Raw genomic sequence first — 14,985 nt, forward strand, 5'->3', positions numbered from 1 at the left:
GAATGTTTGTTGTAGACGTTAAAAATACCATCCTTTGGAGCCTTAAAAAATTAATACATCATCCGTACACTAAATAAGACTCGGGCCGAAGAAACATGCGTGAAAGGCCAATTAGGTATCAGAGCCGTATCTAGACGAGTGTAGAGTCATGTGTGGCTCACACTAACGTGGATAACGATTTTGGATGCAATGAAAATGTTGCTTTCTTCGAAAATGGTGAATTATTACATCATGATTTGTGGTATATGCAAAAAATTAAAAGAATTAATTAAGCTATTTATGTCATCAAAATGCTTTTATCTACGTCACAAAAATACTCACTCATCAAACCTGAAAGTAATAGAAATTTCTTCTCCCTTAGCTTTTGAATGATGATAGAAGCAGATCACTTATATTATGCCCATAAAATGTTCAGTTCTTAAAACACTATATATAACTGGAGAAAAACACATAAGTATTTTTATTTTTATATATAAAATCATTAATCAAACATGGTTGGTAATCAATGAGTCTTCATAAACTTAATTGGTAAACGGTAATCAATACCGAACAAGATATGTAAACAATATAACTAAATGGTGAATTGAAAATTTAACAGCCGACCTTAGCTCAGTTGGTAGAGCGGAAGACTGTAGTCTGTGACAGCAAATCTTTAGGTCGCTGGTTCGATTCCGGCAGGTCGGATTTATTTTTTTATTTTCAAAAGACGTTATGGTTTGAGAAACGGCGTGTTGCTCTCCTTTGAAAGCGGCATAGACGGTGTAATATCTATCAAAATAAAGAGAACAACCCAGCAGAGAATCTTGTGTTCGTTCCCATCCTCATTACCCATAAGAACCCGACCATTCAGAAGTGCATGAAACTTTCGTTTCCTTGGGGCCAAAGCTTATGAGTAAACTCGTTGACTTTATCTTCATTTTTGTCTGCAAAGTCAACGCCCATGACTTCCAACAGAAGTAACGTTGGAATCTGACACACACATCCTCTCTATTTTCTCTTTGACACAACTCTCTGTTTGGTCTCTAAGAGTAGCTGGAAAACCTCCTTAGAAAAATCCTTTCGATGTTTGACTGGGAAGTTATAGAATGAGGCCTCGAAGCATCCATACTCTTCTAGTGCTCTTCGAACATCGCCTCTCACCGAGTCCCATTCAATAGTTCTTGGATTTAGGTTTGGACTTGCGAAATCGATGACCGGCAGATGAAGAGCAAGAGTGGTTTCCAAGCTAAACATTGTTTCTCCTTTTAGAAACTTGTCCTGTTTTAGATGTCTCTCTCTCTATGTGTTCTTATGTAAGGTTTTGAAGACCACTTGATTCTTAAATAACATTTATCGTCATTTTAGGTCTCACTATATATCTATGGTCCCTGGCGACACTTTTTTTAAAAATCCTTGTAATGTAGAAAAACCGTAATTTCGCACTCTTATTGTTGTAATATACTTAGAGAGAACAGTTTGATTGGTTCAAATAAATTTATAAAAATCTGAACTGATTATACTAAATGAAACTTTGTACGTAGAGAACTAATCAGATAACATTCCAATTTTTTAAACATTATCATTTTGATCAACGGATTCAGATTTGTAAAATATTATCGCATTGATCATCAATCTTTGTTTGTATAGATGCTTTTTAGATTCCACAATACGCTTTGAGAGTCGACTTGGCGTCACGGCTTTTTCTTGGTTGCATAGAAGTTTATGAGTATGCTGTTGATGAGCGATGATGGAAAACGGCAAAACTCCAAAGGCTTTTTCGTCATCTCATCATGACTCAAACTGAAAAATTCCAAAGGAAATGCCAAAACTGATCCTTTACACATGTATTAGTTTCATCACTGTCTTTGGGACGTTCAGTTACAAGGTTTGTAGCTTTTTACTTGTCGTGACCAAAGACATTTTTTAATGATAATACATCTGCAGTTAGCCAACGTGTTCACAAAGTCATGTTCTTGGACGAAATACAAACAAACATAAGTATAGATCATGATATCAATGTACACTTCTCTTCACAAATGTAGGTTTCAAGCGGCTTTACTTAGATCAATATCTCTTTACCCTTTCATCGATCCACTCTCTCATATCCTTCAACACGGTCGCAGCGTTCTCTTCAGGCTCTCCTTGAATCAGGGAATGGTACATCCCATCATAAAGCTTCAATGTTTTATCAGTGCGCGATGCCTTTTCGTATAGTAGCGTTGACGATGAAGGGCATGTTACTCCATCATATGTCCCGTGCACCGTCATTAGCGGAATAATCACTCTCCCAAAATTATCTTGCACGTATTGGGTCTTCCTTAGTATCTCCCTCATTGTTCTCACTCTAGGCTTCCCGGTGTATCTGTAAAGCAACAACATCCAGACTTTTTCTTCAAAATATTGGTTTAAAGAGCACTGATTTCCAACTTGTAAGAGAGACCATATGATACCCTGATTATATTATTAACATGGTCGTCCGATAAATTTAAGGGGCCAAAAACAATTTTAAAGTAACTTTAATAAAATTAAATTGTTAGGCCATAATATTATGCATATTAGCTCTTTAAAATTTGGAGGCTAATTAGAATGTTGTATTAGACTTTGCACAATCGGCTTGGTTGACTCAACCAAATTTTGTTTTGTTACCTTTGCGGGTTAGATGCAATGATTTTGAGCTTTTCTGGGTGATGGATTGCCTTGCCAACCATTTTATTATCCAGCATTGCAGTCCAAGTATCAGCCAAAAGGTGAGGCTTGCTCGGTTTCATATCCTCCGGGATAACAAATAGAGGAGCCGAGAATATCAAAACGGTCCAAGTATCAGGGTCAGACTGAAAGTACATGAGAAGTATAGCAAGACCCCCATGGACTCACCAAAGAGAAAAGCAGGGAGATGCATATACGGAACGGATCACTGCAACGAGCATGCTTAAAGAAAGACAATGATGTTGCTGGAACTTTCTTCATATCACCTGAGGAAGAAAACAAAGAAATACATTCAGTTCTTCCTCCTAAAACCCTAATTTACAGCGAGACATGAATCTCAAGTAATCTCTCTGTTTTGACTAGCCTTGGGCGTTTAAACAAAAAACCAAAAATCAACCCGAAAATTGTAACAGTTTAACTGATGTTTACAAATATCTGAATGGTTCTTATATCTTAGTTTATATACTAAAAATAAATATATAATTTTTAAATTAATAAACACTCTAAATTATTATTATTTATAAAGCGAACTATCCTAGAGAACAAAAATACCAGAAAATATTATTTAAATTATCCGAAAGAATAAATTATCTTAATATTTTTGTTTAAAATATTTAAAATTATCTAAAATTCTTCGTTATTTTATATGTGTAACTAAAGATATTTAATAAAAAAAAACCTGAATTATCTGACATTTTTACAGAAAGTATCCAAAAATATTTGAAAGCTAGAACCGAACTTATACCTAATTTGTTTCAAAAATTTCTCAAATATTAGTTGATTTTCAAGTTTGTTATCTTAAACCACCCAAAAACGAAAATAATTGAACTGAAACTGGACTGAATTCATAACTGTCCTAATATTCCTATATAGGGAACCAAAGCATATCAAAACCGAACCAAAACCCAATACCCTGTTTTGCATAATGCTACAAAAACAAAAATGAAAGAAACGAACCCATGTAGCAGCGGATTCCGTCGGAGCGGCCGTGACCGAGAAGATTGGCGGTGAAAACAGCATAACCCCAAGTGGAGAAGCTCATGCAGATCTTCTGAAACATCCAGCTTGTGTTGGAACCGTAGCCGTGAGACATGTACACCCAGGGGCGGATCCAAAAACAATTTCAATCGGAGGCACACTATTAAAAACAACCAAACCTTTGTTTAACTGGGGGCACTTTTCATAATTATTCACCCAAATAAGAACATTTCAGTAAAATTTACATAGATTATACAAGAAAAAACAAAATTAGTAGGGGGCACGTGACCCCTTAGACAGAGCCGTGCGAGCATTTTTGGTTGTCCGAAGCGTAAATTAATAAATAATAATAGATGATCCTCAATTTAAAAATATTTTGCTGCCATAAGCGAAAGTTTCTTTTTTCATACTGTGGCACCGCACTGCCCTTAGACGTACATGTTCGTCCGCCCCTGTAACAGTACACAGTGCCTTTGATTTCACCTTCTAAGGGAAGAAAACTCTGAGTGAAGAGCTTGTCCTTGGGTGTTTCGAAGTAGGATTTTCTGTTACGTACAACTTGCGAAGTGTAGTACTCTTCTTCCAGAATGTCTCCCAGAAGTTCTTTGTCAGAGATGAACTCACTGGGATCTCCATCCAGGGGTGGACCCACATTATAGCTAGTGGAGTCACTTGACACCACAAAAATATGATAATAAGTTGTTTTCTTATAAGAAATTGTTAAAAATTCAGTACCAGAGTTGGTAAAATATAGTGACTGGCCCCTCATAACCAAGGTTCAAAACCCAGCAGTGTCACAGTTAATTCTTTTTGACCCCACACATATTTAGTATGAGTCTGCCTCTGTCTCTGCCTCAGACGACATCGTTTTGGGTTGTTTTCCGGAAATTTGGTTGGTGCCTACAAGTGAGTATATATATATGGAATATTAATTAAACACTAGATTTTGATCCGCTCTTAAAAGGGTGGGTATATTTTTTATTTTTTATTTTTTTAGAAATTTAATTTTTATATTTGTGTGTTTTATTAATATTTTTGTTTTTCTTTGTATAATGTTTCTTATATGATTAATAAGAAGTTTTAATAATTGTATTAAAATAATTGTACCACAATTATATCAATAGGTCTTGATGTTGTTTTAATATAATACTAGGTGGACCGCCCGCACGCATGTGCGGACATTAGCATTAATATTAAATTGATAATTACATGTTTACAACTATATAATACTTATGTTACATGTATGTGGTTAATATGAAAGATTTGATGTTATATATTGATATGTATACTATGTTCATATGAAAGAATACATTAGAACGTTTAGATTAAAAATTTCAGTGTTTCGTATAAACAATATGAGTTATGGAAAATACAAAGTACCTTAAGTCCATAAAGTAGAGAAACCAGACCTTAAGACCAAGGCTTCGAGTTATGTCTAGATTAAGGTAAAACTCACACATCATATAATATCATATTTCTCATGTCTTGAGCGCCAAATCATCATGAAGAGTGCTCTCGATTTTCTTAGCACCAACATTTTTCCAGTCTATTGAAAGCACTGTCCCATTAGATTCCACATGTTGATTGTGCAAAACTGCAAAAGAGAAACTGATATATCTCACGGAAGAGAAACTGCAAAAGAGATGTGTGGGTAGATATATCTCACAAAAGAGAAACTGCAAAAGAGAAACTGTTAAAATTTTATGTAATTTATAAATATATAAAAAATTGATCACATTATTACTCTTTTATAGTTTCAACAATTAGTTACCATAAATAATTATTTCTAATATTATGTAGATTATTTGGAAAGTGGTAATTGAATTATCCTTTCTTTTTAGATATAATTATAATAAATAAAATTAAAAATCATCGGTCAATCAAATTCTAACAATTTGAAGAGTTCATTTATGATCAACACATAATAAAAAATCACTTATGTGACTTTTCAATCAATATATAGTAGAATTTATATTTTTACAAATAATTTATAACATTATATAAATAATTTTAAAATTCTGATAAATTTATTCTGTAAACAACGATAAATAATTTAAAAATCATATTAATAAACATTTTTGGATTTTGTAATATTTAAAATAGTTATTATATAATTATATTCGAATACAATTCATCAAGTAGAGTATAAAACTATTATAATTATCTTATATAAAAATTCGTTCATTATATTTTATAGTTTATAAATATTAAAAGTATTAAATAAAACATTATTAATCTTTCTATAATTTCGAGAATTAGTTGCCATAAATTGTTATTTGTAATATTCTTAAGATTATATGGCAAGTGATGTTAAATATTTTTAGACTTACCTTAAATTTTTAGAACTAATTTAAATAAATAAAAATTAAAAACAATCGACCAATCAAATTATAACAATTTTTTGAAACTTCACCTATGAACGACACGTCACCAGATCTCACTTAAGTGACTTCTCTTTTAATATATAGGGGGATATTAAAATAAAATATTTATCTTATAACCCATTTTGTATTAAAATAATTTTTATGCTTTAAAACTTTTTGATACAATTTGTTAAAAGAGAAATTCCCTAGGATAGCTCTTTTAAAGTTTCTGTCACAAAAATAGCCGTCAATGAAAAAATGACCAAATTTTTTTTTTTGTCATCGACTTTTACAGACTCATATTGACTCTGTAAATCAAACTGGGTGATATGCATCCATATGAACAACATAAGACGGTTGCATCCTAGCTTTACGGGCTAGACTATCCGCCATAGTGTTAAGCGTTCGTGGAACATGGATTATTTCTGATCGTGTGAAACTCTCCGTCAGGGTCTTGTAATCTTCCAAATAATCTGCAAAAGCTGGTCATTCTTCTGGTTCCGAAATCATATTCACCAATTGAGAACAAAATATGTTTTATTAAAAATGCATTTTTACCCTAGGATTAACCAGTACCGACCCTTGCACGAAGCACCCGCTTGCGGCCGTGTATTTAGTAATTAAATTCGGCCACATATTTCATATATTTTCTTTAGTCTAGTGGTAAACTCATGTCCACATTTACATCAGAACACGGGTTTGACAACCAGTGGCCGCATTTCTAGTTTCTATTTTTTCTTTCTGTTTTTCTTTTTCCTTTAAAAAGTGGCCACATTTTTTTCTCTTGCATCCGGCCATTCAAATTTTAGGACCGGTTCTAGGGTTAACTAATCTAGACTTAGGGTTTAGAGTTAAAGGGTGTGATTTTGGGGATAGAGTTTCAAACTTTTAAAAATAAAATATAGATATTAAAATTTCAAAACAAAAAAGAGCTATTTGATCATTTTCTTTCTTGAAGAATATTTTTATGACAAAAACTTAAAAATGACTATTTGAGAGAATTACTTTTTGTTAAATTTACTTATATAATTTGATTTTGTTATTCAAATTGGAATTAATATTTTATAAATATATAATATGAATAGTGAATATAATATGATTATTCAGGTGCAGTTGTTAGAAAGTTGAGTAAAATGCAAAACTTGATTCTAATATTAAAAGGTTGTAAGACAGTTTTGTAGTCTGATAGGAAGAAGTGGGTTCCAATTAATTTGGAATCAAAGAAATGGTTATAAAATATATATATATATATATATATATAAAGATAGTTATTGTTGGACTAAACTTCAATCAATTGGTCATGATCCTGATTTAATAGTATTGATTTGTGTTAAATATTAATTTAATATTAATTTTTAGTTTGTGTGCATGTTATGTTTAGTCTGTTTCAGAACTTGTGTTTAACTTGAAGTAACTATTGGTCTATTTAAATTTAAATTTGTCTCCCAGTTTGAGTACATGTCAAATTAGTGTTTGAATAAGTGCCATTCTCTGATAAATCTTGCTTCTCTCCATGTTCTCTTATTTCGGGGATGTATTTTTAATATGTACAATGAAATGAAATACAATTCAGTAGACACTGTGTACTATTGACACTTATCTTTTAAGTTTTCTCTCTTTGATTTATAATGCCGTTTTTTTCTTAAATAGTGTGATTCTTGCAGGTACAGCAACACAAGAACTCGCGAAAAAGAGTTTCAAGAATTTAAGAGAAGACAGTAATCATGAAAACCCACAAAACCAACAACAAGAGCAGGCAGAATTTGCCAGGAGAAGCCGTCCGCAAGAAACAGCCTGAACTATCTTCGATAGGCCATACCATTTCTGAAATTTCAGCTGATGCGCTCAATCCGCCACGAGATAGTTTTAATATAAAAAAAAAATTGTGCTTACATCAAACTGTCAATAAAATATTTAATTATTTTGTATTAAACAAATATATACAAACCTGTCATATTATCGGATGAGATTATCCGTTCACCACAAGTCACATCAAGTCTGTTAAGATCCATGGGAGATCTTCCTGGTGCTGAGGATGCTCTTGTTTTCCTTTGAAATCCTCACAAGTTCTGGCTTCTAAACTCACCAGTTCAGTAAGTACTCACATCCTCTTAGCTTAGTTTCCACTCTCTCTAACCACAGATTTGCTTTTTCAAGCTTCAACAACGATGATATGCAACTTTGGTAAGAACAAACCAGAAGGTAAGTCAGAAATGGGGTTTAGATAATCATCGAATACATATGCATAAAGATAGATAAATCAACAAGCGTCTCTAACACAGTACGCTGATGGAACAATAACAAACGACTCCTACAAAAGAGCACTCTAGCGTCTTCTTTATGAAACACAGACTCTCTCTCGAAATACTTAGGAAACAGAGAAACAAAGAGTGGTAAGAATCTATTCCTTGGCGGATTTGTTGATGAGAGACTTGTGGATGTGAGGGATGACACCACCACCAGCTATAGTTCCTTTGATGAGAGTATCAAGCTCTTCATCTCCGCGAATCGCAAGCTGCAAGTGCCTGGGGGAGATACGTTTCACCTTGAGGTCCTTGCTCGCGTTACCAGCCAGCTCCAAAACTTCTGCGGTCAGATACTCCAATATCGCTGCAGTGTAAACAGCTGCAGTTGCTCCAACCCTTCCGTGAGCAGTGGACCTAGTCTTCAACAGTCGATGCACCCTTCCTACAGGGAACTGCGCAAAAAGGAACAAATTAGCCACAACAATGCAACAAGATCATTAGAAAGTATGGTAGCGTCTTAATAATCTGAAAGCCACAACATCAAACAGTTTAAAGGAAACCACTAATGAGAAAACCTCACAAAAAGAAGGTTCAAGAAAACACACATTGATGAATCAAAATTAGCGGTTTTGTTGATGTCACGAACCTTAGACTACTCTCAAGTAGCATAACCATGAGAAGTCCTAGATGAAAAAATCAAATATCCATAGATAAAACCTATCAATGAGACACTTCACAAGCCTTAACACCATAAAAAAAAAACTCTCAAGTAGCACAACAAAGACACAAGAGAGCTAAGAGCTGCTAACAAGAGGAAAGACAACGCAAAAACCTATGGCAACGAGAGCGAAACACAGTGCAAATCAAGGGATCAAGACGGTCAATATCAACCATAAACTGCACAAAATTAGCCACAACAGTGGAACAAGATCATTAGAAAGAGTCTATACAGTTTGAAGAACCCAGTAATGAGTAAACCTCACGCAAAGAACGTTATCAAATTAGCGTTGTTGTTGTTGTTGCTGTTACGACCTTAAAGTACCCTCAAATAACATAGCCACGACTAATCTTATATGAAAAAATAAAACTCAAATCTGCATTGCTAGAACCCACCAATGAGAAACCTAACAAGCTTCAACACCAAAAGATGGTCAACGACACAAAAGTTAGCTCTTCTTTTATTATTTTTTAATTGTTGTTGAAATACACTCGAGTACAACGACAAAGACTAGTCCTATGGCGATGCGAACAAAACACAAAGCAAATCAAGAGATCGAAGTGGTCCATATCAATCAGCTAATCAAAATCTAGCTAATAATCTAATCGATCCGCCACTTATAAGAATCGAGGAGTTTACCTGAAGACCAGCTCGAGCAGAACGGGTGATGGGTTGTTTCTTCTTGTCCTTGTCCTTCTCGCTACCGCTAGGTTTCCCCATTATCAATCCTTTCGCTCCTTTCCCCGACATTTTCCCGCCAAAAGTCTCACACCCGCGCGCAGATAGAGAGATAGAGAGATAGAGATAGATCGCACCAGAAGAGGGAGAGACGAAGAAGCTCGCGAGTCGATAAACGAAATAGATCGAGAATGACGGTTTATGATAGACCCGTTGACGATTTAGCCCCTCCACGCCGACCTTAATTACATCTTAAAAGCCTAGGCCCAAGCCCAATCATAAGTAACGTTATATCATAAATTGCACAAGTAGTCCCAATGTTTTATATAAATAACGAAAAAGGTCGCCAGAAAACTAAAAGATAAGAAAGGTCCTCGTGTCTTTTTTTTTCTTTTTCTTGTGTAGTCAGGAAACACAAACACACAATACATAGCAAATCAAGAAGAACTACGACAAAGACTTTCTCTCCTGCTAAGCATCAGAAAGTTTATCTGCGGTTTTTCCTTCTTTGTTGATGTGAAAGCCTTCAATCTTCTTAGCAACTTCATCCACGCTATGATTTGGTGTCGTTTGCCAGATCCTGATGGTTCCGTCTTCTGATCCCGAGGCGTAGGACTCACCCGTTGGTGAAAACCTCACGCAGTGTACCGGCCCATGATGCCCCTTGTTGCACCCTAAGTGCCAGACAAAAGATGCAAGGAAGGAACAATCAAAAACCAAAAATCCTCCTTATCAAAGCTACTTTGCTTATTCAATCAATGAATCTCTATCTCTGTGTCACTTATTAACAAATATGGCAGAGAACCATGCTTTAAGACAATCCTATAACTAGCTTTCTAATATGATCGTGTAAAATGTTATGAGAGTCACTCACCAATCTCCTCGCCGGAGTAGAAATCAAACACTCGCACCCACATATCCTCACCACCAGCTACAAACTTCTCACCAGACTTAGGCTCCAGCGATGCAGACTCGACATTGCATGGCATGTCATAACTCTTCACTAGTCCAAAACTAGAGACAGACAAAGATGGAGGGATTGTTACAAAAGGTGATTAAAAATATGTATATACATAATTATCTTCATGGAATGAGAAGCTTACTGGTTAGCGTCCCAGAATTTAACACTTGACCCATCGGCAGTAGTAATGTACCGTCCATCTTGGCTCACTTCAGCACTCGTGACAGGAGACTTAGTCTCCAGTGTCTGCACAATCTTCCCACTCCTAACATCCCATAACCTGCATAACACCAAAGTTAATCAAATCATGCCTTGTGTATTTAGCTGTGGCTTTCTTATTTCCATATACTTCATACCTCACGCCACCAATATCAGTGCAAGAACTCAATATTGTTTGGTCACTGTGAAGCCATGTGAGAGTTCTGATAGATCCAGGAGATTTATCGACTTCGGTAGGCGCTGCATCCAACCGGTTCAAGTCAAAAACACGGAGTATCTTCTCAAATCCTCCAGTAATCAGCAATTTGGTATCCTAGTAGTGGACGCATAGCATTCAATTATTATGAACAATACAGAACCAATCCACAAACAACAAGGTTTAGGCATAGTCCAATCTAGTAGGTAACCAAATCCTCAAAGCGTTCAATTTGAAGTTACGTACATTAAATGCTAGATTAAAGCTGTTTTCATACCATATTTACAAACAACAGGTCATTCAAAAGCTTATGTCTATTAAGAAAAACTCAAAATTGCATATAGTACTTGAAACGAACCTCTGAGAAGGCACAGGCTCGAACGATATGCTTGTGCTCAAAAGAATGAAGCACATCACCCGTTAACGCATCCCAAAGTTTCCTGAACGAATAAGTACCACAACCAGATAATTAAGCTCTAGGCCAAGTTGGTACATACATCAGAAAACAACATGATTAATGGAACCCAAAACAAATACAAAAAACGTACGCTGAAAAATCAGCAGATGCAGAAGCAGCACGTAGAGCATTGTTGTCGAGGCAAGAACTCCACACTGCACCTTTATGACCTTCAAAGGTACCAATCCAATCTCCAGTCTCCCCGTTTCTCAACATTGGATGTGAATCTAAGCGCACATAAAGACATGATTGTTCTCAGATATTCATACATAAAATGCAAACTAATATGAGTTATTTAAAGCTGCTAATCTATTTATAAAACCCACCAAACAGAACATCTGAAGCAGTTCTTGTAATAAAAAAGAGTCGCAATTTATACTTGTCGGTTTCAATCGGTATATTATCATGTTAACATCACAATAGGTAGGCAGATAGTGCATAGAATAGGATTTGTTCAGTAGATCGAACCCACAAAGCTAATCCATTCTTAAACTCCACCAAACAGAGCATCTAAACCAGTTCTTGTAATTAAAGAGACACACTTTATAGTTGTAGGTTTCAGTCGGAATCTCATAAACTATTCCAACTGTGATGAACAAGATCTAAAGAAGTTACCTTTACTGGCACTGATGAGGAAGAAACCATCAGGGGTAATGGGACTGTAGAACAAATCAACAACAGGTCTTGAATGGCCATGGCAGACAAGTGGAACGGCAACCTTCTTCTTATCCATTTTATAATATAATCCAACACACGACAGTGGAAGAAACAAAACCAAACCAAGCCCTAAGAAGAACTTTCAAATCCTTTCAGATTGAAGAATAGGGTTTTTTCTAATTCAAGCGATTCAAACACGAACTACGCTTAAAAGAAAAATCAAAAGGGTCAAACTTTTTTTTCTAGTTTTCTACAAATATATTGGGAGAAAAATCCCGAATCTAATTGACTTCGATCGAATTTGCAATTGAAAAAGAGAAATCTGCAGCTATAGTTGAATGCTGCTTCCCGACAATTTTACAGACAGAAGAAGAAGAAGAGAGAAGTAGTAGGGAGATGCTTTACTTGTTTTTAGGGATTTGGGGGAGAGAAGAACTTGTACACATGATTATTTTAAATTACTACCTATATTTTTGCAAGTCTTACATTAGTCACCCTATATTTTTTAGATTTACATGTATCCCCTTCTCAAAAAGAATTCATTTTTATCTGGCTTTAGTTAAGAAGAGTTTTACCTTTAAAAAATTTACATCCGATTGACTTTACGAAACAGTGCACAACATAAACCACACACACACTCTCAAAAATGTAAAACATTAATGTCCTTGAGCAATCCACGCATTTCAATGTGAGACTTGATTATGAAGAGAACATAAACAGAAGGGTGATCAAAAACTAGTACATAAAACATAAAAGAGTCTCATTACATGGATGAATAAAGTCATAAGTAGCTAATAGAATACTTCAAATAAGCTCATTGGATTAAAGAGAAGAAAGAAAAGTCCTTTGACAAAATTTCTACAGATTAAACATCCCAATGCCCAAATATCTTCCTGACATTACTACTAACTTGGCAGATGAGACTGAGATTAAAAGTAACAAACTTTACATTAATCTTACTTATAAACCAATATAAATCATTTTAAGAATCTGAGATCTCACACGTAGAAGTGGTGCATTAACATCAAAATACTGGTGCATTATCATCAAAATCCCTATACACAGTCAGATCTTCAAGAACAGGACAGCCTGACCTGAGATGAGCTTCTCCGTAATCAAAGGATCTTCATTACTCTACATGACGTCAAGATAAAAGAATCTTGAGACAAGGTGGATAAACAAGAAACTCCAAAAAGAGACCATTAATGTCATGCTCTTATAAACTACGTTGCACGGAAACTTCTGTAGAAACCTTATTTTACTACCATAGGACAACTGATATTTGTAAAGAATAATAAGAACATAAACTAAAATTTCAATACCAAAATATAAAAATAAAGAAGAATTGCAGAGTCGAGATAGTTAATCTCTTTCCTTAAATCTTTAAACGCCCCGTAGTGTGACGGTTTTATGGCGCTCAGATTCCCAAGATACAACTGCAGCATTATTTCTGTTTACCATCACCGAAAAAACAGAATCTATCGAACCTATTTAATTGCTTCTGTTTACCATCACCGAAAAAACAGAATCTATCGAACCTATTTCTGTGATGTACTCTCAGACTCAAAATATAAAAAAAATACTAGCATAACTATTCTGAGTGGGAGAAAATGTTTCTTGGTTGTATGAATGTGTGTTTTTCTAAATGGCTCATAAGCCTTTATATAGAAAATAATGAGAAGCACAAGTTTTATTTTTCAACACAAAAATGAAACCTCCATGGTGCACTAATGAAGTTTTTAATTCTTGTCATTATTATGTGAATTTATTTCACATTTTGACCAAGAAATTAAAGAGTAAAATGATTATTGTTTGACCAATTCAAACAAAATAATATACTTTAAAATGGATTTCTTTTTTATATTTTATCAATATAAAAGATCAACATATATTTGATTTAAGTTAATGAACATGAAGTCCAACTAACATATCAAAACTCAAATCCAAGTTCAAATATTCAATGAGTGTATTTGCTACTTTGTATAAGTTTCTCAAATCACACACATTGGACCTCCATTTCTCATTCAAATAAAACTTTATTTTTAACATATGAATACATTATTCATAATGTTCAAAAAATAGTTCCAACAATCCCCCACATGAATAGAAATGACTCTAGATACTAGACAAGACTCAACTTCCTAGACAAGACTCGACAAGACCTAACTAAGGACTTTTGAGAGTACAAACGAAAAATCCACTGCATGATGAGTTGGTAGCAATTTTTCATCCTTGAACCAGTCATTGTTAATAGCTATCGGATTTACTCGGCCAGGAGGTGGCCATGATGTCTTGAACCTCCCGGGCTTTGGTGTAAACCTAGACAATAGCCATAACACAGCTTCATTCTCTCACAGAACTAGGTTCTCTATTGTGTTCATTTTGGCCGTGAACAGTCTTGGTTAATCATGAGTGAACTTGGAGATATAGCCTTTCCTTCATTCTCCTAGAAACGGCCCCATTTCACACTCACCAGGTGATTTGCCATTAGTTTTGTTTAGAGGAGTATCATGTACTACTCCATTCATATCTCAAAACAATGGACACAAATCATTAAAAGCTAATGCTTATCCTATATTCCTTACATGTAGCACTGTTTAATCATCATAGGAACTGGGTATAGACCGAAGTCTTACAGTGCTTTGGGCAGATTTAGTTTGACTTAGTTGTCTCCTTGAACCTATTTCTTGGGATCTCCAGTCAGTTAGGTAGAGTTACCGCCAAACCTCATCTTAATTCACAGGCTACCCATTCCTTTAGATGATATAACAACTTGATCTCATGACACACCTTTAGTATAAGGATCCTAGGTTGTCATCATAATGAA

The 14,985-nt window shown here is 34.8% G+C and overlaps 2 protein-coding genes, 1 non-coding gene and 1 pseudogene across 3 annotated transcripts; 1 reads left to right on the top strand and 3 right to left on the bottom strand.

Moving 5' to 3' along the window:
• Positions 1–598: 598 nt before the first annotated feature.
• TRNAY-GUA lies at positions 599–684 on the top strand. The gene is given in 2 exon segments: positions 599–635; positions 649–684. It is a non-coding gene; the product is annotated as a tRNA-Tyr (tRNA).
• A 1,278-nt stretch (positions 685–1,962) lies between these two features.
• On the bottom strand, positions 1,963–3,778 carry LOC125598506 (annotated as a pseudogene).
• Positions 3,779–8,229: 4,451 nt separating this feature from the next.
• Positions 8,230–9,877, bottom strand: LOC125598502 (probable histone H2A variant 3). The gene is made up of 2 exons (XM_048772540.1): positions 9,630–9,877; positions 8,230–8,724 (listed from the first exon to the last, which is right to left on the bottom strand). Exons 1-2 carry the CDS (start codon positions 9,738–9,740, stop codon positions 8,428–8,430), a joined length of 408 nt encoding a protein of 135 aa, XP_048628497.1. The 5' UTR covers positions 9,741–9,877; the 3' UTR covers positions 8,230–8,427.
• Positions 9,878–10,034: 157 nt separating this feature from the next.
• LOC125598501 (serine-threonine kinase receptor-associated protein-like) lies at positions 10,035–12,571 on the bottom strand. Its single transcript, XM_048772539.1, has 7 exons — positions 12,117–12,571; positions 11,593–11,728; positions 11,403–11,484; positions 10,986–11,161; positions 10,772–10,909; positions 10,543–10,682; positions 10,035–10,342 (listed from the first exon to the last, which is right to left on the bottom strand). Exons 1-7 carry the CDS (start codon positions 12,232–12,234, stop codon positions 10,140–10,142), a joined length of 993 nt encoding a protein of 330 aa, XP_048628496.1. The 5' UTR covers positions 12,235–12,571; the 3' UTR covers positions 10,035–10,139.
• Between the last annotated feature and the right edge of the window lie 2,414 nt (positions 12,572–14,985).

Source organism: Brassica napus, unplaced genomic scaffold (genome assembly GCF_020379485.1).
Source record: "Brassica napus cultivar Da-Ae unplaced genomic scaffold, Da-Ae ScsIHWf_1724;HRSCAF=2353, whole genome shotgun sequence".
Lineage (NCBI taxonomy): Eukaryota > Viridiplantae > Streptophyta > Magnoliopsida > Brassicales > Brassicaceae > Brassica > Brassica napus.